At 39.0% G+C, this 24,763-nt stretch overlaps 1 protein-coding gene across 1 annotated transcript in view; it reads right to left on the bottom strand.

Annotated features, from left to right (window-relative positions):
• LOC128735340 (MOXD1 homolog 2-like) overlaps positions 1 to 21,587 on the bottom strand; it is a 96,410-nt gene extending 74,823 nt beyond the window's left edge. The window contains exons 1-3 of the mRNA XM_053829830.1: positions 21,487 to 21,587; positions 20,574 to 20,716; positions 20,301 to 20,524 (exon numbers count right to left, since the gene is read on the bottom strand). Of these exons, the coding sequence (XP_053685805.1) occupies positions 20,301 to 20,524; positions 20,574 to 20,716; positions 21,487 to 21,587 (468 nt within the window). The remainder of the gene's footprint in view (positions 1 to 20,300; positions 20,525 to 20,573; positions 20,717 to 21,486) is intronic.
• Positions 21,588 to 24,763: the final 3,176 nt, after the last annotated feature.

Here is a 24,763-nt window from a genome sequence, read left to right on the forward strand (position 1 = left end):
TACGTAGTCTTACGTTAACGATGTGTAATGGGTTGTACACAACCTCTCAGATTTTTGGTATGATGTTAGTTCTCATCTAGTCAATTACCACAAATCAACTTAATTGGCTTACCAAACCGGTGATTAGAGGGTTCAACGCACACCAGCTTACCAATGAAATAGGCCTAAAACTTATCGACTTTGCCACTTCCAATAATATGGCCGTATGAAGTATTTTTTCTAGCAGACAATCCTACACAAGTACTCCTGGAGGTAACCAAATCAGATAGAATCACAGATCGACCACGTTTTGATCGACGGCCGGTACTTCTCAGACTCTTTCGACGTCAGATGGTATCGAAACGCCCTACGCTGATTCGGACCACCGATGGTTAAGTGATGGTTAAGATGCGCCCTAAAATCTCCGGTACAGCTTTCGGTACCGACGCCAGTCTCGGTTAGATCTCGCGCGACTGAACCAGCCAGACGTCGCCGTAAACTACGCGCATTCACTCGAAGCTGCGCTGCCGGAGGAGGACGAGTTGGACGGAGCCCCTCTCGAGGACTGTTGGAACACCATCAAAACAGCCATCAGCAGTGTAGCGGCGTACACTATTAGGCATCTGGCTCGGAATCAGCGGAACGATTGATTTGACGATGAATGGAGGAGGGTGATGGATGAGGATAACGCTGCGTGGGCAGCCAAGATGCGCAGTGCCACACGTCAGAACATGGTAAGACACAAACAGAAGATGTAGCGAAACCAAATCTTCTGGGAGAAAAAGCGCTACCCGGAAGAGGAGGAATGGAGATGGAGCTGCTACATTGTTCTCAAGAAACGCGAACGCGAAGTGACCGATAAGTGGAAGCAGCACCTGAATGGCGTCCAGGCGGAGAACCATGGCGGTGGGAAAAGCGATTTCGACGATGCAACAAACGGGAAAGAGGTGTCAGCCCAACGATAAGCGAAGATAAGGAGGCCATCATGCAGCTAAAGAACAAGTCAGCTGGGAAAGATGGCATCGGAGCGGAGTGTATTAAAATGGAACCAGAAAAGCTGGTCGTTTGTATGCACCGGCTTATTGTTAGAATTTGGAATACGGAATAGTTACCGGAGAAGTGGAAAGATGGGGTTATCTGCCCGATATAGAAAAAGGGAGGCAAGTTGGACTGTGACAACTGATTAAATCGGATCCGATTAGAAATTGCGCTTCGATCAGAACACAACGTATGCTATAACACAGGTCGATCGGGACGTTTCGGAACGGGCCCGATCGAAATGTAGAATCGAGGCGATTATCGGCAGAACATCTGTGGCGGTGGGTGAACAGTACACCAGACTAAAGCGCGGAGCTAGTGATGTCCGTTAATCGTTCGATTAATTCAACTAATCGAATAACACATGGAATATTCGAATAACTTTTAATCGAATACTGCCAGCACGAGTAGTTAATTAATCGAATAGTTCAATGAGTACGAATAATGCCCGAACAATGCTGTTTAATAGTTCATAATCGTTCGATTAATCGAATCAAAGAAATATTCGAATATTTTTAATCGAACACCACTGACACGAATAATTGAATTAATCGATTAGTGCAGACAACGCGGCACCGCGCCGTACTGACGCCGCTTGGACAGTAGTATAATAATCGATGGCGATGAGTTTGAGGTAGTCGACGAATTTGTCTACCTTGGTTTACTGGTAATGGAGGACAATGATACCAGCCGTGAGATTCGGAGGCGTATAATCAGCGGAAGTCTTATTTTGAAGCAATTGCGGTCGAGCAGACTAAGTCCCCGTACAAAGTACACCCTCTACAAGACGCTCATTAGACCGGTTGTTCTCTAAGGGCATGAAATATGTACAATGCTCGAGGAGAATCTGCAAGTGCTCGGAGTTTTCGAACGACGAGTGGTAAGATCGATCTTTGGCGGCGTACAGGAGAACGGAGTATGGAGGCGGCGGATGAACCATGAACTCGCACAAGTCTATGGCGAACCCAGTATCCAAAAGGTGGCTAAAGCTGGAGGGATACGATGGGCAGGGCATGTAGCAAGAATGCTGGACATCTGCCCTGCAAAGATGATTTTCGCCTCAAAGTCGGTAGAAACATGGCGACCGGCAGCGCAGCGAGCAAGATGTTTAGATGGTGTCCGAGAAATTGGGGAACGGTAGCCCACAACCGAGTTATATGGAAAAACCTTGTTCAACAGGCTTTGTCTAAAGACAGCAAACCACTTAAGTTAGTAAGTAAACATGGTGAGGAATCGCAACAGGTTTTGACGGAGGACTACGTCTTTGATTTCTATATTGGGGTGCACTTTAGAAAAACGAAAAGGGAACATGTAACGAAAGGTGGTTATAGTTTGACGCTTATAACCAGGGAAGGCACAATCACTTTGACACAATTGTCAATGAGACTGTAGCATCTCAGTCACGCAGAATTTGAAAAAGTTATGTATCGGACGATTGAATAACTAGTTATTACCTACAACTTTTCTGAATAAAGTATTGCTGTATCTTTTCTATTTGTGGTGCTACAATGCTAGTACCTCTTTAGTGACTAAGTAAACGTTCATTTAGTCACTAATGAGTTACTAGCATTGTAGCACCGTAACTGCAAAAGATACAGGAAAACTTTATTCAGCAAAATTGTAGATAATAACTAATTCTATAAATAATAAAATTTAGTCAAATTTTGCTTGGCTGAGACGGTACTGTCAAATGAATGTGAATTGAGTCAAAGTGATCGTGCAATCCCTGCTTCCCTACAGTCCCCTCTTGACCTAACAAAATTTCAAAGGATAGCTATAAACTTAGACCAATTCGATGTCGGTGTTAGGAAAGTGTCCCAGAAAAAGTGACAAGTCTCTTCTTTCCAGCAAGACTTCGTAGGACCACGACAAACCTAGTCCAACTTGATGTCCTGAAAGTGAACGGTTATAAAATAGTCTGCGACCAACCTTATTCGCCCGATTGTATTCATATACTGAAAGTATTTAACTGATTACTGATGTCTTAGGTATATGAAAAAGGGATTGTGGGAATATTCATGCACGTGACGTGATGCAGCAATTTTTAAAGTCTGTCTGATCCGAAAACAGAGTTTACTCAAAGAGGCACAAAAGCCCAGTATCTTTTACATCGACATACAATAAAAATATATAGTACAAAATAAGTAAAAAACTAAACTTGAATCAGTAAATTTAAAATTGCGCAAAAAAGTAGCTAAAAGTCCATGCTATTTCCGCGACGATTGTTCTCCAAGGCCATACGTCGAACTGGCTCGTGAAGTCCATAGTTAGTGCGGTGCGAATCGACGCATAGGAACTGTCGGTTCCGTTGAGGCCGAAGAGGACAGTATAACTGAAGCTGCGACAGAACAGCGGACAGTCAAGAACACCCAACAGTATCTTATGAGCGTCTTAGCAGACAAAGTTCTTCATAAGGCGGAAGAGCATCAGGGGTTCTCCAGGTTATATATCAACTATCTGTAAGGAAATTGACGAAAGTGAACCAGTGGTAAATGATAACCCAGATTATTTATTTATTTTTTTCGTTCAACCACAAGTTGTGCGTTTGTTTGAAGCTAGTTACCTAAAGTTAACTAGTGCTACAAGTCACACAAAAATTTTCATAATGCGACATCGTCGCTAATCACCATAAAAACTACAAGGTATACAGCCCTAAGGATTGTACGAAAGGGTGACGTAGGACTATATCAGATCATTAGATCAAAGACTAATGTAATCTGCATTTCAGGCATATGCATGTTTATAAGAATCTGTGAGTGCCATTAAGAGAAAAAGTGAAATATTCAGATTCAATTCTTCATTGAAAGCAATGGTGGCTTTGACAATACGTGGACGGGGGTTCATAAGTACAACGCCTGCAACCATTGAGATATAGAAATTTCCTTTAAAAATCACTTGTGTGCATAAAGGTTGAAAGAGTAATGAATGACCAGCCCACAGATTATTGTATTAAATATGATTATGCGTAGCTTGACATGTTCCAATAATCTTACTTTAACTCCCTTGTGGCCTTTAAAAGGGCCATTGGTTACAAGTAACATTAACCTTTACGTCCCCGACATCAAAAATGATGGTACTTGCAGTTACACTTTTGGCTCTATCTGCACTTATTTTCATTCGATTTTTATTCAATTAGTCTTAAAAGAACCTCATTAGATTGGCTTTAATAAAAAAATAAGGTAATAAATTATGGTTCCCTTTTCCCGGAGATATTCTAGATCGCAGTGGGATTTTTTTGACGTCATACGTAGCATGAGATATAAAACTCTGAAATCTGCTTAACCGAGTACGCAAAAGTTATACATTTCATTTGTAGTCAATAAGAATGAATCTTACACTATCCTGTTGAGCGCAAGTTCATGTCCCACACTCCGGAACATCCGGTATGGGTTCTACCGGAACTGAAAATTGACCGTTTTAAATTCTCTTCAGTAATATGACAAATGGGGTATCAAACCAAAGGATTTTTCAACGCAAGTTCTTGGGTGGACTTTAGGATGCATTTTGAGCCGATCTGGACATTCCGGAACATCCGGTACCGGTTCTACCGGAGCTCAAAATTGGCCGTTTTGAGAGAATTCAAAACGGCCAATTTTCAGTTCCGGTAGAACCCATACCGGATGTTCCGGAGTGTGGAACATTAACTTGCGCTCTACAGGATAATGTAACATTCATTCTTATTGACCACAAATGAAATGGACAACTTTTGGGCACTCTGTTAAGCAGATTTATAGTATTATTTCACATGCTACTTATGACGTCAAGAAAATCCCACTGGGATCTGGAATATCTCCGGGAAAATGGAACCAAAATTTATTACCTTATTTTTTCATTAAAGGCCAATCTATTGTGATTCTTTTAAGACTAATAGCATAAAAACCAAATGAAAATAAGTGGAGATAGAGCCAAAAGTGTAACTGCAAGTACCATCATTTTTGATGTCGGGAACGTAAAGGTTAAAGCCAAAACACGTTCATCGTAAATATGACGTGCCATTCGAATGTCCTTCTCTTTTAACATGAATGGCAACAGGCACGTAAGTTAGCGGCGTCGATTCACTATCTTTTGCTTCGAGAATATTTAACTATTTACTTTCACACCTTACCGCTTGTTACACAGCAGAAAATATGGCACATACGCAAAAATTACTGTTTTATTTGTATGAGAGTCCTTATCCTCCTAGCACAGGGGTGAGGGGTCTCAAACCATCATAAAATAAATTGATGCCTCCAAACACCCCCACATGCCAAATTTGGTTCCATTTGCTCGATTAGTTCTCGAGTTATGAGGGAATTAGTATGTTATTTGCAATGGAGCCCTCCTCCTATAGAGGGAAGGGGTCATAATCCACCATAGAAAAAATTCTTGTCTTCTGAAACCTCCACATGCTAAATTTGGTTCTATTTGCTTAATAAGTTCTCGAGTTATGAGTTTGTATGGGAGCCCCCCCCCCTCTCAGAAGGGGAAGGGGTCTCAGTACACCATAGAAAAAATCCTGCCTTCTGAAACCTCCACATGCCAAATTTGGTTCCATTTGCTTGATTAGTTCTCGAGTTTTGAGAAAATTTGTGTTTCATTTGAATAAGAACCCCCCTCTCACGCCCTCCTTAAAATTGCTTTCTTGAAATTGCTTCCCCATAAAATTGCTGGTCACTTTATCTATCCAACGACATATAAATTGTTCAGTTTCATGCAGTAGTTCAGAAGTTATTACAATTTGAAATCTTTCATTCAAACGTTACACTTCTATTTTCGTTTTTACAAAGTGCTACCCAGTCCTAGTATAGTAAACAAAGACGTAGTCCTACGTCAAAAGTGTGATTGTGGCCTGATGAAACTCTTGGTGAACCTACGAACTCTAAGAAATGGATATAACAGATATACAAAGCACGAGCATTTAGGAAATTTGAACTTGTCTTCTGATATCAAATTTATTGGAATGTTTGAGTGCATTTATTACAATACAGTAAATTAAAAATTTACGTGACAAACTTTTGCAAAATGTCAAGCTTTGTCGAATTGAGTTTTTTTCGGTGAAAATAAAAGCTATGATGCTTTCAGCGGACGTTTCGACTTACTATCCTTTAGTCATTGACTACGCATTAAACATCTATTCTCACTTCTCACATTGTTCTATAACTATAACAGTTAGTAATAGTTATAGTGGACGACGCAGTGAGAATAGATGTTTAATGCGTAGTCAATGACTGAAGGAGAGTAAGTCGAAATGTCCGCTGAAAGCATCATAGCTTTTATTTTCACCGAAAAAATCAACTAAAGTTATACATAAAATTCACGGTGACGAACTCTAACAATATTTGTTGAATTGAACCGGCATTCGTGGTCCAACGTGAGGCCCTAGTTAGTGAATCTAGGCACAGACCTTCATACTTTTCGTGATTTCTACCAGCACTTATTACTTCAACGTTGCGTAGTCCTACGTAAAACATGCGGTGTCTTGAAAACAACTTTCCACTTTTTGTTTCTCGAGACTGGGGCAAAACTGTAAAAATATTAAAACATCAGAGGGCAAACTAACATCAGCAATACACTTAGGTAGGTGATTTGTTTACGACACTGTCGAAGCAAAGCACAATATGTTAGTTAACGTTAGTTATGGTACAACTAGACAACGAACGAGTGGAGTTTGGTGAGAAATCAGACAAACTGCTAGACTTTTCGAGAAAAAAAAATTAAAATCACATCATAGTCAGAATCACCCCCACCTACCCTACAACCAAGAGTGTCGCCAAGCATACAAAAATTAGTAGGGGAATTCTGGATAAAATTCCCAGTTGGGGAAAAACGCGCCACTGCAATATTATACGCATATCTATACACTTTTCAACAGTAATTATGTTGCTATTCGCTTCTATTTCTCATTATTAACTCGTGTGTATCATAAAAGTTTCCTGTATTACATAAATCATACAAAAAATTAAAAATTTATTACAGTGGCGCGTTTTGTTCCGACATGGCATTTTAGCACCTGTTCCCCTACATGTTGCATAGACGCAGCGAAAAATAAGCGCGAAATCTAAACTCACTGTTGCCGATGGTACGCACAAATTCACTTCTCGAACTGACAGACCTAAATTAAATACGCATTCTGCACGCAGTTACATAAGTGCGTCAACGGTTCACTGGCTACACTAGCTGCAGAGCATGCGACATGACATAGTTTCGAATCCCTGCCCAGACGGGGGGGAATCATTTTTTTTTATTTTTTAAATTTGCTATACATGCGATTTTTGCTTTGTTTTTCTGAATTTTCCCAGAACCCGGCAGTTCTGTCCAACTTTGTCCTGCTAACTTTATCTAAAGCTAGCAGTGCATTTTCTTTTTTGCTCAATTTTTCATGGAAAATGACGTCCAAAGTTACCAAAGTTATGTTTTTCCTGGAGCATCTAATGAGCATTAAATGATGGCCGTACTTGGGTAGCTCTATCTGCACCGGAAGTGCCATTTCCTACTTTGTCCTGCTAACTTTATCTAAAGCTAGCAGTACATTTTCTTTTTTGCTCAATTTTTCATGGAAAATGACGTCCAAAGTTATCGAAGTTATGTTTTTCCTGGAGCATTAAATGAGCATTAATTGATGGTCGTACTTGGGTAGCTCTATCTGCACCGGAAGTGCCATTTCCGAACTTTGTCCTGCTAACTTTATCTAAAGCTAGCAGTGCATTTTCTTTTTTGCTCAATTTTTCATGGAAAATGACGTCCAAAGTTATCGAAGTTATGTTTTTCCTGGAGCATTAAATGAGCATTAATTGATGGTCGTACTTGGGTAGCTCTATCTGCACCGGAAGTGCCATTTCCGAACTTTGTCCTGCTAACTTTATCTAAAGCTAGCAGTACATTTTCTTTTTTGCTCAATTTTTCATGGAAAATGACGTCCAAAGTTATCGAAGTTATGTTTTTCCTGGAGCATTAAATGAGCATTAAATGATGGTCGTACTTGGGTAGCTCTATCTGCACCGGAAGTACCATTTCCGAACTTTGTCCTGCTAACTTTATCTAAAGCTAGCAGTACATTTTCTTTTTTGCTCAATTTTTCATGGAAAATGACGTCCAAAGTTATCGAAGTTATGTTTTTCCTGGAGCATTAAATGAGCATTAAATGATGGTCGTACTTGGGTAGCTCTATCTGCACCGGAAGTGCCATTTCCGAACTTTGTCCTGCTAACTTTATCTAAAGCTAGCAGTACATTTTCTTTTTTGCTCAATTTTTCATGGAAAATGACGTCCAAAGTTATCGAAGTTATGTTTTTCCTGGAGCATTAAATGAGCATTAAATGATGGTCGTACTTGGGTAGCTCTATCTGCACCGAAAGTGCCATTTCCGAACTTTGTCCTGCTAACTTTATCTAAAGCTAGCAGTACATTTTCTTTTTTGCTCAATTTTTCATGGAAAATGACGTCCAAAGTTATCGAAGTTATGTTTTTCCTGGAGCATTAAATGAGCATTAAATGATGGTCGTACTTGGGTAGCTCTATCTGCACCGGAAGTGCCATTTCCGAACTTTGTCCTGCTAACTTTATCTAAAGCTAGCAGTACATTTTCTTTTTTGCTCAATTTTTCATGGAAAATGACGTCCAAAGTTATCGAAGTTATGTTTTTCCTGGAGCATTAAATGAGCATTAAATGATGGTCGTACTTGGGTAGCTCTATCTGCACCGGAAGTGCCATTTCCGAACTTTGTCCTGCTAACTTTATCTAAAGCTAGCAGTACATTTTCTTTTTTGCTCAATTTTTCATGGAAAATGACGTCCAAAGTTATCGAAGTTATGTTTTTCCTGGAGCATTAAATGAGCATTAATTGATGGTCGTACTTGGGTAGCTCTATCTGCACCGGAAGTGCCATTTCCGAACTTTGTCCTGCTAACTTTATCTAAAGCTAGCAGTACATTTTCTTTTTTGCTCAATTTTTCATGGAAAATGACGTCCAAAGTTATCGAAGTTATGTTTTTCCTGGAGCATTAAATGAGCATTAATTGATGGTCGTACTTGGGTAGCTCTATCTGCACCGGAAGTGCCATTTCCGAACTTTGTCCTGCTAACTTTATCTAAAGCTAGCAGTACATTTTCTTTTTTGCTCAATTTTTCATGGAAAATGACGTCCAAAGTTATCGAAGTTATGTTTTTCCTGGAGCATTAAATGAGCATTAATTGATGGTCGTACTTGGGTAGCTCTATCTGCACCGGAAGTGCCATTTCCGAACTTTGTCCTGCTAACTTTATCTAAAGCTAGCAGTACATTTTCTTTTTTGCTCAATTTTTCATGGAAAATGACGTCCAAAGTTATCGAAGTTATGTTTTTCCTGGAGCATTAAATGAGCATTAAATGATGGTCGTACTTGGGTAGCTCTATCTGCACCGGAAGTACCATTTCCGAACTTTGTCCTGCTAACTTTATCTAAAGCTAGCAGTACATTTTCTTTTTTGCTCAATATTTCATGGAAAATGACGTCCAAAGTTATCGAAGTTATGTTTTTCCTGGAGCATTAAATGAGCATTAAATGATGGTCGTACTTGGGTAGCTCTATCTGCACCGGAAGTGCCATTTCCGAACTTTGTCCTGCTAACTTTATCTAAAGCTAGCAGTACATTTTCTTTTTTGCTCAATTTTTCATGGAAAATGACGTCCAAAGTTATCGAAGTTATGTTTTTCCTGGAGCATTAAATGAGCATTAATTGATGGTCGTACTTGGGTAGCTCTATCTGCACCGGAAGTGCCATTTCCGAACTTTGTCCTGCTAACTTTATCTAAAGCTAGCAGTGCATTGTTTTTTCCTATGAAACAATGGAGCATTAAATTCGTCGTTAGGAGCATTAATTAGCATTAATTGAGCATCAATTAACTGAATGTTGCTACTAATGTTCTGCTAACTTTGTACTGCCAGCTTTAGGGACATAGGTTTAATCGTCTCGCAGTAAAGAATTTGCGATCTGTTGGGACAACGAACTTGCGTCATTTTTTCTGGCACACTTCCCTAACACAGACATCAAATTGGATTAGTTTAATCGCGTTCGTAAGAAATCTGTTGGCACGAGGGGGCTTTGTTACTCTCTCTGGCGTACTTCCCAAGCAAGGACATCAAAGTGGTCTAGGTTGAACCGCGGTGTTAAGAAATATTGTTGAAATGAGGCAACTTCGTCACTTGTTTTGGCTTACTTCCCAAGCACAGATATCAAATTGGTATAGGTTTAGATCATCGTAAAGAATCTTCCAACCAATCACGAAGCGAGAATTCTGGTAAAACATAGGTTCATTATTTTCAATTTTTCAATAGTTTAACATCAAGAATCCATACTTTTCTTCATTTGGGTCAATTCTTAGAAGATTTTCCGATCGATTGGTGTAAGAATATTGAAAATTGATCGGAAAACCGCTGAGCTATTAGCGCTCAAAACCTTTCATTTTTCGTGACGCTCATATTTTTCGATTTTTTGGAATGACACCCTATCTCAAAACTTGCCGTAAGACGTAGTCCTACGTCAAAAACCATTCCATATACGATGAATCGGATAATCTACGAATGGTCAAAATACACTTGGTCGCGAATGATACAATGTCACAAAAAATATTCGCGGCCTTTGACCTGCTCAGATGATGGGTATATACTGTCCTTACTCGATTCGGTGCCCCTCTTTCGGACTCAGTTAAGAACTAACTAGTCAGTAAACCTAGGTAGATACATGCAACTAAATAGTGACGCTTTCCCCGACTGAACCTCTCCTTGGTGAGGAAAAATCCGTAGTTTATTACCGAATAAAGGGTTACACTTTCATTTTGAAATGAAAATTGAATATAGAAGCAAAATTTTGAAAATCCCTAAAGGAGCGAAATTTAGCTTAAATAAAAATTTTCAAATTTTAGTTTAAATAAAAATTTAACAGACACTTGTGTTTCAAGGGCAGGTTTGCTAGTATTGTCTGTTTATTTTGCTGCATAATGTAAATTAATTTCGATAAGTACTGCCTCTTTTCTAATATACTAGAGTTTCTTTTAACACGGATAAATTCAACTTCTTTCCACCTAAATTTGGGGTTACTCTTTATTACCTTTGTTTTAAAGGTATAACCCTTGAATGTATTTGGAGGAAATGAATCCTTTTTTTATTAAATCATTTCATGTACCATCGGAATTTTGAATAAAAGTGTAATACGGTTAAGTTAAGTTTGTTTTCTTTTCCTGCTTTTTTAAATTTTTACCGATTTAGATTTACAATACGTTAGTTACAGTGATTGTCTGTGTAGTGTAGTAAATTACGATCAAAATTTCGAGAGCGAAATAAGGCGCTATATCCTTGGCCAATTGCAGCCTGGCTTCTGGTCTAAATGCCATTAGTTCATCCCCGAGGATCCGGAGTATCACTTAACCTTTATTAGCAAAGATACTCCCAACGTCTGTAAATAAATCATCTATGTATATGGGAAGCGTTTGGTACGGGAGGTCAACGCTTTCTTCCTTCCCTTTGATTTCAAGGAGTTTAATGGAATTAGGTATTTTTTCTGGTTCCACTTGATTTCTTGGAATTCTCTCTGCGGTACATGCTGCGCAGTTGGCCTGGCCGTTGACAAGCAAAATGATTGCTTCAAGTAATCGTCATTTTCCAGGATGCCTTCAAGAATTGACTGCGTTAGTGTGAGATTAGATTAGATTAGATTGAAGCATTTCATGTACCATCGTTTCAAAAAAAATAATAATACATACATGCCTGACCGCATTTCAAGATCATGACTAAAATCACGAGGTTTGGTCGATTTTTACAGAAATGGGGCCTACCCCCGAACCCTCGCGCTGAGAACCGCGGCTAACACGCTGGCAGACGAACAGCGTTAACACGCAGTACCTTGTAAGTCGCAAGGGCCTGCATAGTGTCGTCGTCCCGCCAGTAAACACAAAGTTAGAATAAACTTCTCAGTCGGTGGTTTCTACAATAGGTGGAAGAAGAGGCAAAACTTGTGTCTAAAAATAACCCAACCCATGTCGCTACATTAATAAGGGGGGCTGTGCAGAGTCCTTTTGTCCAGCGCCTCTGTGGTTCATAGGTACACGGGTACCAGCGTGCTACATGCCCTGGCGGGAGTTGTGGATTCGAATCCGTTTATAATCTCAGATTATAGTTTGGTTCGACCCATGCACCTTCCAGCATTGGACAAAAAGTAGGAGTCACAACGACAACTTGTTAAGCGCAGCTACCTATTACCCCCCTCCCCCCCCCCTTGCTTTCCACTCTTTCTCCTATATTTCCAACAAATCCTTCATTACTTTCCCGTACCGACCCTTCATCAATTGTAGAACCATCGTTTCAAAAGAACATTTCATGTACGTTTGAGATTTGACTTAAAATAATTAAGGATGCTTACTTTCGACTTTCGTTACTGATCTTTTATCATTCGTCTTTGATTATATGTCTTTCATCTTTTATTTTGGTGAAGGTTTTCGGTACAGTGGCGATTCGCCTTTCTGGCATAATTACATTGTCCTTTTATCTATCGTCTATCGTTTATCGTCTTCTATTACGTACTTCATTACGTCTTTTTGTCCTCATTCGTAGTCTATTTTGCTATTTCCTGTCGTTTGATCGTATCCTTTTCGCTTTATCTACATCTACTTTAACTCTTCGTTTGTCGTCTTTTATTTTGTCAGTTTTTTCGTCATCTTCCGTTGTCTATTCCCCAACTCTTCGCCATGCTTTTATCGTCTTTTTTTTATCCCTTCATCATTCTTATGTTGTGTTTTCGTTTTTTTTCCAACGAGTTTTCACTGTCTTTTTGCAATTTCTCAGTTGTATTGTTATGGTCTTTTCATGGTCGCTTTGCCATATTTACATTATCTTTCCGTGGTCTGTTCGTCATTTTTGGACTCCATTTTCGCATTTTACCGTCGTCGTTGTCTTTTTTTGTTGCTGTTTCGGCACCTTCATTTTGGCATCGTTAATTTATTGATTTTTTTTTTTATTTTTTTCATGTTTCCATCGTTTTTTGCTGTCTTTTCATCACCTATTTGGCACCTTTTCTCGTCGTCCTATTTCTTTCAAGACAACCAAAACTGTCACAAGAGACAATCATCAAAACTGTCGCAGTGATCTTTTATGCCAACGCCCTTCTGGCATACAAAAAACGACAACTAGCATGTTGTTTTCTTTACTGTCGTTTCGATACGATTTTTTTGTCGTTTTTGTCGTGTTTTCTGTTATTGTTGGTTTTAGCTATGTTTGTCGTTGTTGTGGTGTCTCTTTGTCGTCTTTTCTTCGTTTATGTAAACAATACACACCGTTCCGCCATTTTTTGTTGTCGTTTCGTCTATTTCTGGCAATTTTATCCTCGTTCTGCTTGTTATAAACATAAAAAATAGCTGTCTTTTCACTGTCTTTTCGTCATTCTTCGGTTGTCTTTCTGTCGCGTTTTGTCGCCTTTTCGAAGTTTTTAATTGTTTTTTGTTATGTCGTTTTTGTCCCTTATTACCGTCTTTTTATCGTCTCTTCATCGCCTTTTCTGCATCTATTTCTAGCAAATCGACGTTTGGTATGGTATTTTTGTTGCTGCTTTGGTGTTTTTTCGGCATCTTTTGTATTTGTGCTGTCTCTTGTCTTATTTTCATCGTCTTTTGCCACATTTTTGTCGTCTTTTCGTCATCCTATTGCAGTCTTTTCGATACCTTTCCATCGTCTTTTGGTCATCTCTTTGCTGTTTTCTTTTCGTACACGTCGTCTCTTTCAGGTCTTTTTTCGTTGTTTATTCGTCTTTATTTGAAGTCTGCTTTGGGGATTGTTTGTCGAATTTTCATCGGATTTTACCGTTTTTATCGTCTTTTTTGTTTTGAAACCTTTTTGATGACCTTTAAATGCTTTTTCGTCGCTTTTTGTTTACTTTGCCGTATTTAGTCATATTTTTTGTTACCGTTTTGGCTTCTTTTCGTCATCTTATATTGTTTTTTCGACGCACTTTCGCAGTCTCTTTGTCACCCATTTTTCGTGTTATTCGTTTTTTAGTCATCTCTCTGTCATGTTTTTGTTCTTAACGTTATTATCGGTTTATTTGTTGCTGTTTTGGGGTCTTTTCTACGTCAGTTAGTTGTTTTTTCTTCGTTCTATGCCATCTTTTCACAGCCTTTAGTTGTCGTTTTGCCGCTCTCTTTATCACTTTTTGGTAAATTTTTGGTCATTCTGTTTGTTGTCAAAGCAACAAAAATGTTACTTTTTCACTATCTTTTCATCATTCTTTCATTTTCGTTTTTAACATGTTTTATAGCCCTCTTGGCGCTTTTTAAACCTCTTTTTTGACATGGTTTTGTTTGTTTTAGGTGCTATTTTTTGCGTCTTCGCATTGCAATTTTTGCCAACTTTTTATCCTATTTTCCCCACCTTTTCCTCACTTTTCCATTTTTCATCGCATTATCGTTGTCTTCGCGGCGTCTCTCGGCGTATTATAGATTTCTTTTCGTCGCCTTATTGTTGTTTTTTTAAGGTTCAAATATTCAACAATTTTCGATGATTGTTCAAAACGACTTAAACCAAATTATGCAAATAGAACAAGAATAGCAGAGAAATTCTCATTGAAACGGGGCCACTAGTGACACGAGGTTTTCAAGTATCGGAACTTTTGCACTTAATTGGTTGAAAATGGTTAAAAGATAAGAATTACACTTTTAATACCTCGAAATAGTGGACCCCTCCTTCGTGTCAAGGGGCCTAACAGTTTCAAAAAAGTTGAATTTTGAGCAAACCTTGAGATCTACATCATGTGATATTTCAGAAATTTGCCATGAAATAACTAACAAATGGTCTTTCAAACGGAGTAAATAAATTTTTGGCGGTCATCTTGGATTTGGTCGCCATATTGGATTTTGTCAAAGAATGGCCGTTTTCACCATGAGTCCCCCAACCGATTTGCATTATAAGACCACCGTTAGAAAGCTGAGAAAAAATGACATAAGAAACATTCATAAAATTCGGTGTGCAATGGCATTAACTGAATAAAACAATCAGTTATTTGTAGCAAGGTTTACAATTTTCATATAATTATTGTGATATTTCCAAAATTTGCTATGAAACAAATTACAAACGACATAGTTTTGTAAAAAGGAGAGATAGGGCTTATAAACGAAGTGAAAAACAATTGGCGGACATCTTAGATTATGCCGCTATGTTGGTTTTTTAAAAAAATCGCCGTTTTCGCCATGATCCCTCCAACCGATTTTTATTTCAAGACCACCATCGGAAACCTGAGAAAAAATTCTATAAAAAATATTTATCAGGTTAGGTGTGCAATGGCATTAACTAAATAAAGCAATTAATTTTCTGTAGCAAGACATTCCATTATATGAGCGTTGTAAATCTTGATACAGATAACACTAGTTAACAAAATAAAACAAAAAGCGTGAACTCAGTAAGCTGAAGGTGATTTTTCATGTAAAATTGGTCGCTGAATCCGAAAATGTGGTCAGAAAAAATTAAAGTAGGATAGTTTTTAAAATATGCATTAAAGTTGAAATTTTGCTTAAAGAAAGAAAGTACATGCACATAAATACAAATTTCTTCGGCTGCGGGGCACCATTTTCAAATCTCTTTTTTCCATATTAAAGAGGAGAAAATTTGCTATCGATTAGTTGAACTTCATTTTTCTGTAAGAATAATAGTACTGTAGATATTTGAGAATTTGTTCACAACAAAACAAAAAAGAACGCATTTTTTGGAATAACTTCAACTTTATCAAAGGTTTTAGACAAGATTAACGCATTTCAAAAATATCATTTTATGTGAGTCTTAAAGGCCGATAAAAAACAAAGAAATCATGGGGTTAATGATAACAATCGGTTGAAGATTGTAGAAGTTATGACTTTAGTTTGTTTCATCGAAATATCACAATAATTATCTGAAAATTTTGTACCTTGCTACAAATAACTGCTTGTTTTATTCAGTTAATGCCATTGCATACCTGATTTCATGAATGTTTCTTGTAGTATTTTTTTCAGCTTTCCAACGGTGGTCTTAAAATGAAAGTCGGTTGGAGGGCTCATGGTGAAAACGACGATTTTTTGATTAAATCCAATATGGCGACCGAATCCAAGATGACCGCCAAATTTTTTTACTCCATTTGAAAACCCTGGTCTTCTTCTTTACAGAACCGGGCCATTTGTTAGTTGTTTCATGGCAAATTTATGAAATATCACATGATATAGATCTCAAGGTTTGCTCAAAATTCAACTTTTTTGAAACTGTTAGGCCCCTTGGCGAAGGGGGAGGGGTCCACTATTTCGTGATATTAAAAGTGTAATTCTTATTTTTTGACCATTTTCAATCAATTAAATGCAAAAGTTCCGGTATTTGAAGACCTCGTGTCAGTAGTGGCCCCGTTTCAACGAGAATTACTTATCAGCTACTTGGTTATAAATAACAACTATCCAGTTAGCATTTTTATACGTATATAAGAGATAAAAATCAGCATTACGTATAGATATACATGCTAATAAATCGTATTTGATGCGCAAAATTGGCATATCCCTATTATTTTGGAGGCGATATACGTGATTAGGAATAATTATAAGCGTTACGACTATATTAGTATTTATATACGTTAATATCCGATTAAGCGCGACCCGCTTTATAATGCTATACAATTTTGTGCTGAAAATCGTATGTATGTCAGTTATTATCATTATATATGATAGAAAATCAAGTTAGGCCCACTTTATCAAGCTTTAGTTACGAAGAAATTAAAACGAAAATGTATTTCGGCCAAATAGTCCCTTATAACTATGATAATGTTTTTATAGCAAACATAGCATTTGCCAAACATTGCGACTTCAAAATTATATTAAATTAAAAAGTAATCATGCAGTTATATATATGCAGATCTCACAGATAAATTTTACGTATAAATAGTCAACAGAGTGCGCTTGCGTATAAACATCGAATGATGCGCGCTCTATTTATTGTTTAGACTGAGACGCTGGGGTTATTTATTTTTTTTATTTATTTATATTATTATCTTCAACTTAGAGTTGTGCAGACAATTTGTTTTAGTCTAATAGTTGTATCCTACGCTTATAAATAGTTTTGCTAATGTCGAAATCGTACACTTCACTAGTATCATTGAAGACACGGCAGCACATGGCTCAAGGTTCGTTGTACCCGTAGTTTGTACGATGAGAAGGCTGCCACAGAAGGGAATGATTCCGGAGTTGCCTTCTAGGGACACGGATGTTCACTTGGTTTAAAAGAGAGCTGCAATCAACATCCCCGTTTAGTAGTCCGAAAACAAAAAGTCTTTGCAATAATTTCCGTCTCGCAGCTAATGAATGCAGGTCGATCAGTTTACCGCGTTCCCCATAGGCTGGTAGATTTATAGGATCATCCCAGGGCAGAAAACGCAGAGCGTATCTCAGGAAATTTTTTTGGATAGCCTCTAATCTATTGATATGCACAGCATGGTATGGAGCCCATACAACAACAGCGTATTCCAGAATACTGCGGACAAGTGCACAGTACAACGATTTAAGTGCGTATATATCCTGAAATGCTTTAGTGTTTCTTTTCACGAAACCTAGAATTGCGAAAGCCTTAGCTGTTATTGTAGAGATGTGATCATTGAACCTGGCTTTACAATTAATAGTAACGCCCAAATCCTTAATAGCCTGTACTCGACGTAAATGGTTTTGCCCGATAGTGTATTCGTTTTGCAGGGGGTCGCGTAGACGGCTAAAAGATATGACGCAACATTTCGTGACGTTAACTTCCATGCCGTTCAGAGTGCACCATCGTGAGAGAGAATTAATATCGCCTTGAAGAGCGCACCCATCAAGTGCGGACTTAATTTCACGGAATATCTTTAAGTCGTCTGCGAACATAAGTTTAGAACAGCTCAAACGACTGCACAGCTCGTTAACAAAAAGTACAAATATCAAGGGTCCTAGATGACTGCCTTGAGGCACACCGGATGGCACCTCGAAACAAGCCGAATTAGTACCATTGATACTGATAAAAGCAGAGCGTTCGGTAAGGTATGATTGGATCCACTGTGCTACCCAGGTTGGTAACCCCATAGTTTTAACTAGGTTTCTCACATTTGTTTGTATATTGTTCTGTTATAAATTTTTAACACTGATTTTGGACCCTTTCTTTTTCGGGTCCACAACAAATCCTGCGAGGTAGTCACACCAGCTGTAGTTTAAGTAATACATGTATTAGTTTCAGCTTGGTACAAAACGTGTCAGGAGCGAGTTGCAATTTTTACCACGAAACTATGGCGTCCTATCAGTCAATCGCTCTTAAAATAGCAGGACCATCGATTATTCCCTGCAACATATCAGTAGCAAACAAAGCTCTTGTGACGTTTCTCCGCACCTGAAGTGTCTCCAAATGGATCAATCGGCATTGACTCTCGTAGCTCGGCAATCGGAATGGATCTCGCCATGGTAGATGACGCAACGCGAAGCAACAGAAGCGACATTGAATTGTATCAACCATGACCATCCCATCTTAGTAATACCGATGCCAGACAAAGTCCTTGATCCTTTGTCCACAATGTAGGGATTGTGCAGTTTAAACGGTAGCTGACTGTTCAAAATAACGCCGAGATCCTTCACCTGGTCGACACGTTGGAGATAAGTACCATGAAACTTATAGTTAAAAATCACAGGTTGATGGATTCGGGCGAAAGAAATAATGGAGCATTTTTCATTTCAAGTAACATCAATCCATGTAGGTGCGCTCGTTGAAGACAAATTGCATCGACCTTGAAACGAATCCTCAAGTAAATCTTCAGATCGTCGACGTTAGGAGATAAACGAGGACCTTTAAGAATGTGGTTGACATCATTGAAGTACAGCAAGTACGATCCCAAATGACTGCCTTGTGGGATTCCTGACGAGGCCGGAAACGCATTATATTGAAAACTTTCAACCGTCACAACCTGTTTACGACCTGCGAGGTAGGAACTAAACCAACACAACATTTTTGAATTTTCTATGTTGCAGTTGGAAGATACCATCCACAACAGTTTGGCTGCATTGATTAATGAAAGGACATTGAGTGCAGTCCAGTACTCCATTAACCACAATTATTAGATTGTCAAGCGGCAGTCGTCAGTCCTACTTAGTACTCGGTACTACCACAATCATCATCACCGTTCACACTGTCAACATTATTGGTGTCTCGCAATTGTAGTTTCCATCTGGAGTTAATCCTCAACACCAAAGGAACAGAAGTGGCAGGCAACATGGTTTGTTTTTATTTCGCCTTTGGAATCTCTATGTGAATTGGATAACTGGGGCTCGCCGCAATTACGCCCGTGATGCCAGCCGTAGTGCTCTAGTAGCGGTACGTGGACGGATAGATTTCCGTCCTCCCCAAGACGGTTGCACATTCAAGAGAGGCGAAAGCTTCCCGTTTTGATTGAAAGATAATCGTCGCACGGCAGCAGCAGCGGCATGATGCGTTTCTGTGCGAAATAGGGTGCCTGTCGCATCATGGAATTACCACTTTACGACTATTAATTGCTAGTTTTCTCTGCTTGCTCATGAGCTTGCTGCCAGTCAGTGCAGTGCGACGACGACGGTCTGTGCTTTTTCAGCATCGAACGCAAATTGCATGTGGAGCAATGCACGCTCAATGGATTCAGGAGAGCGTATTCACGTACAGTTAATAACATAGTTCTAATGTTATTAATGTTTACTCTGAAGACGACAATAATGATGTGGATGAGCGTGATATGACGTTACTTGTTGGAACCGCATTCGACTCATGGAATTAAACAGTTATTTTAACGAACAATGGGATAAAGGTAAGTTGCGTGAAAACAATACCATCTGAAATTCTTCCACATCAAATTGCCTTCAAGACGTCGATATGTGCCTGATTTATAAACCGTGCGCCAGCCGTAAATTCCGGCCATCAAACCCATCTGCGCCAATTTGTTCCGCGAATATGATTCTTGTAACACCGACAGGTCGGTGATTGATCGATCCCAAAATACTTGCATTATTTCACGCCACTTGTGGTGAATAACGACCCTAACAGGCGTCAAATTACCGCACGGCTCAGCGGGTAACCAGACCACGAGCGGACGCGCGAATCTCCTACGCAAACTGCTGCCGGGAAGCATCGAAAATCACTCGTTAACAAACCGCTCATTAGCGGTCCACACACACACACACACACGTCACAATACCCGGCCACCGTTGCCGCAGGACCGGAGAAAAGCCCGAGCTCCTTCTTCGGTAAACAGTGCTGACTATCATTGCAGCCACAAGGGCCAAGCGAAGGGAACTTACCGTTATCGGCACATCGTACGCCACGTCACAGGTGTCCAACTTCCGCTTGAACCGCAGCACCGTGTGCGTCTGATTCTCATAGCCTAGCAGCAGGACGTAGTCCTGGGACGAGTCCACCAGTGGCTGACCGTCGCCGTTCTTTTTCACGTGTCGATCCTGCAAACGGGAAAAGGAAGAAAAAAGATCAACCGTTAGTACCGAGTATTTACCGTGCCAGATAGCAACTGTATTGCTGTTCTGTGGTTATAATTATGGCTACCACCCGCCTCCCACCCACCGGCGGCGGTGGTGGCTCAGCGGAAAGAGGCGGTGTGGGCTGCGGATTGCTTCGCCACACGGAAGCATTAAGGTAGAGACTAGCAAATGCGGGCGAGAAGTTTCTACCGCTGCCTAATGATAAATAAATAGAAATACTGCTGCGATGGAAAAACAAATTCATGATTAATGAACGTCGCTTTTCCACGATGACGGTTGTCCGTGGTGCGCGTTGGTGTTTTCCGTGCCGTGCCGATTGGAATTGGACGACGACGACGACGACGGGCGGGTAAGTTTTCTGTTTTTGTTGTTCTGTCATTTACTTCACTTGAACTTTCCGGTAAGTTTACCGAATATTAAGTTACTTCGGGTAAACAGACCGACTGGTGGGGCAGCCCCACCTCATCACCGTTCGCCGTGTAACTTCAACTTGCCGAGGGTTCTTTACAAGACATAATGAATTCGGTTTATTGTGTTGTTCGTGAGATTGAAAGCAATACGGCTAATATGACCATCAACATTAATTTAATCGCCCAGTTCCCGGCGTACAAAAGCACAATATGATTGATTTAATTCGATGATTTGATGGATTCCATCCTACCAATCTAATTTTTATGACTGTAACGATTTTTTCCATAAAATGCAACAGTGAAGCAGCTGTGAATCATAACTACTACGTAGTTAGCTATTTTTTCCATCAGCAATTGATCCTCCCGCACTTCTATCTAAATATACACTCAACTCCCTTTAAGGCGAGTTCAATCAACTATGGCACAATGTTTCCTAACCTTCCCGAGTCCGATCCCACCTGCTCTGGCATCCCTCCACAGAGCGGGCCCTTCTTTTATTGATTTCTTAATTAATTTCCCATGTGTCTGACTTTTGTTTTACTTTAATTATTTGCCCACTCATTCAAGGAGAGCGCACTGACTTGTGTTCCTTTTCCCGGACGGCTATCAATCGCATCCAATCATGCTGCTGCCTGCCAGGAACGGCAGCGGCGGCGGCGGCATCAGAGAACCGAGCGTCCATCAAAGCGTTCGAGGCGAAACCAAGCTGAAGTTTGGTGGTGGTGGATGAGTGTGTCGAGTGATGGCAGCTTACCTCGAAAAAGAATCGTGTTGAGATAAATGAGAAACCAAACGAATAATATGGGAAAAGGTTACCACAAATTGGAAGCAAACATTCGGTTTTAGCGTATAGTACCAACTGGGCCACCAATGTTCCTCGAAATTAAATACAATTAAAGGATAATTGTAATAAAAACTAAAAACAAAACAGACAGGTAGCATTTCGCAACCTTACTAGACTGTAAAGTAATTTGTTAAGAATGTGCAACACTTTGCACGTTCTGCAACGGGTAACATGCACAGGTAGAATTTTATGTAGGTACCCACGCTGTAAATTCTTTATTAGAAATTTTATGTGAAACAAATTGGATCAACTGCTTCGTTGTACTTCTGTAGATGTTGTAATAATCTAACATTTTTAGTGTCAGCTGCCATATGAGCTCGGTATGGCGATGTTACCACCTTTTATTTTTTCTGACCACAGCACTGGAATTTAATCTTTTATTGTAGCTTACTTTTATGATTAGATGGGTTATAATTTCAACTATTGGTGCAATTTGCGGAGCAAATCTATCATTTGTCCTGATGCAATCAGGGGGTTTAACGTAGCTGAAAACAACTTGAAGCACATATTATTTCACCAACGAAATTCTTTCCATTTCTGCCAGAGGTGTCACTAGAGGTGCCAGTGTCTAATTATCTTCGACTTTGCGACTTCAACGAAAAAAACAACCAGCTCTGAACACCTGCATCAGAATGTACCACCACGGTTGGGAACCCATCTGCGCTGACTGGTAATAACGTTCTACAGAACGACCTGCGGTGGCAATGATTGTTTCAATTTATATTTACGATTCTTTGGTGACGCTTGTAGTGTGTTTGTTTTTTCTAGGTCCATAAATGTTTGTTCGAAAGTATTAGGCTTAAATTAAATAATCAGAAGAGTTATTATCGAGTGGAACTCTTGTATGAAATATAAAGCTTCAAAAAATGTTTTCTTACACCAACTTACGATTCGTGTCTTTGTAAATTACAATTAGTAACTATAATGGGAAATGTTTATACAGCTATCATTTTATGTTACGAAATATCTTAGAGTTAATTTTGTGTGAAAAGTAACTGCGAAGTGACTATTTTGTGGTAGAAAAATCAAACCTGAAAAAAATGGAGGCTTCAATTAGATTGAAGCTATAATAATATCTCTATAAGATCAAAGGTGGTCAAAGATGATGAACAAAATAAACACTAAAACTATTGCAACATTTTCCACTGAAATGACACTGAAATAGGCTATAAGTTAAGAAATCTGCAGGGAACCCTTCTTTAAGTAAATTTTTGGCAGGACCAGTACCAATGACCAGTCTTGTCTAGAAGAGGAGAATTGTATACCAAAACTGAGGTGGCAGCCTGATTAGTAGATTTAAAGTTTGTGATGCAGTAAATAATTTTATAGGAGCGCAGGTAAATATTGGCTAAAATAAACAATATTAAGATTTCATTGCTACCATTGCTCTATGTTATATGCAAATAAATAATTAACACTTTCGACGTCAATCGCGGAATAAGAAAATTTCTAGACGATGGTGCAAAAGATATACGAAAAGCATTATGAACCGTGGAAACAATATTTTAACAAAAACTTCTTGCTTGTTTCTAGGATTTTGCAAAATACAGAAGAATTATTTCATTTTCTTCTTGTTTTACTCTAACGGGAGAATTAAACTGAAAATTAAACACAAAAAATGTAGAAATAATTAAAACATATTTCGGTCCAACAGCAAGTAGAATATTTGCGATACGAGAACTTTTTTTGTTTTACTTGTCTATGACTCACGGGCCAACATAAAATCGCTGTTTATCAAAGTAGAGGAGCGTTTAGTGCGAAGAATGGTAGACTTGACGAAACTGGGAAAATTTCGACCTGAGACCAAAAGTATGTTGGGTAGTTCAATTGGTAAGTGGGACTCCAACCCATACTTTGTCGGTTGGCGCCCAAGTGCTTTGGCAATTAAACTATTACCACACGACCCCCACTAGCACTCGTCATTATATGTATAATTTAGAATTACTTTTCGTGAAACCACGCTGTAAAAAAATGCTTTTCTACACTGTAACATTGGCGCCCTTTGATTTGGCGAAAGAAATTAATGAATGAATCAGCATGTTGTAGCCCTACCCAAGGTAATGGAGTGGAACTTCAGAGTGATAATCTATCTTGCTTGGTGGTTAACTGAAGAAATACAATATTTATTGAACAAATTATATTCACAGCATTGCACAATGGGCAATAACGAGCTCGTAATCCCAAGTATTAGAAGCCGCTGGTTTGGAATCTTACAAGATACCTATTCTTCTGTAAAAAAAATGCGGGAAATCGATTGGTGGCGGTTTCATCCTGCGCAGACTTCGAGAAGTGGTCCATTTTACCCTATTTTCCCTAAAAATCATGATAAAAGCTAACTAAACAGTATAAAAACTTATTTGCCGCCCGTGAAACGAAAAAACTAACCAAACAGTACAAAAACTTATTTGCCGCCCGTGAAACGAACTCAAATAGCTGCCAAATTAGGTCAAAACATCAGAAGAATCAAATCCCATCCATTCCATACTGTGCGAAATGCAGGTATAGTCCATTTTGCCCAATTCACCCCCACCCTATACATAGTAAAACCTAATTAGAGCGATTAAAACTAATTCAAAGACAGGGGGATAAACTCGAATAGTACCAGTTTACTCGAAAGACATCAGGAGACTTGTTTGTCATCGATTTAGTAGCGTGATGAATTCACAATCGGTCCGTTTTGCCTGATTCTCTCCTAGATCTTCAAAAACACGTTCTTTTGCTGTTGCGTAAAAAATCGTAATTTTACAACGATGGTGTCTTTGGAGAAGTTTATCAATATAATATAGCGCATCTTTTCTAACTATCAAGGCAATCTCATATTCATCTATCAGGGTGATACAAACTTTTGTTTTTTTTGAATTTGTCCAAAAATTTTGTTTTATTCAGAAAAATTATAGAACATACTAAAATGAGCAAATTTGCTGAATATAGTAACTATCTATCTTTCGCTAGTTGCGAGATATAATGATTTATTTAAAATGTACACTTAAAAATCAATTCTGTACAATAACTCC

Source organism: Sabethes cyaneus, chromosome 2 (assembly GCF_943734655.1).
Source record: "Sabethes cyaneus chromosome 2, idSabCyanKW18_F2, whole genome shotgun sequence".
Lineage (NCBI taxonomy): Eukaryota > Metazoa > Arthropoda > Insecta > Diptera > Culicidae > Sabethes > Sabethes cyaneus.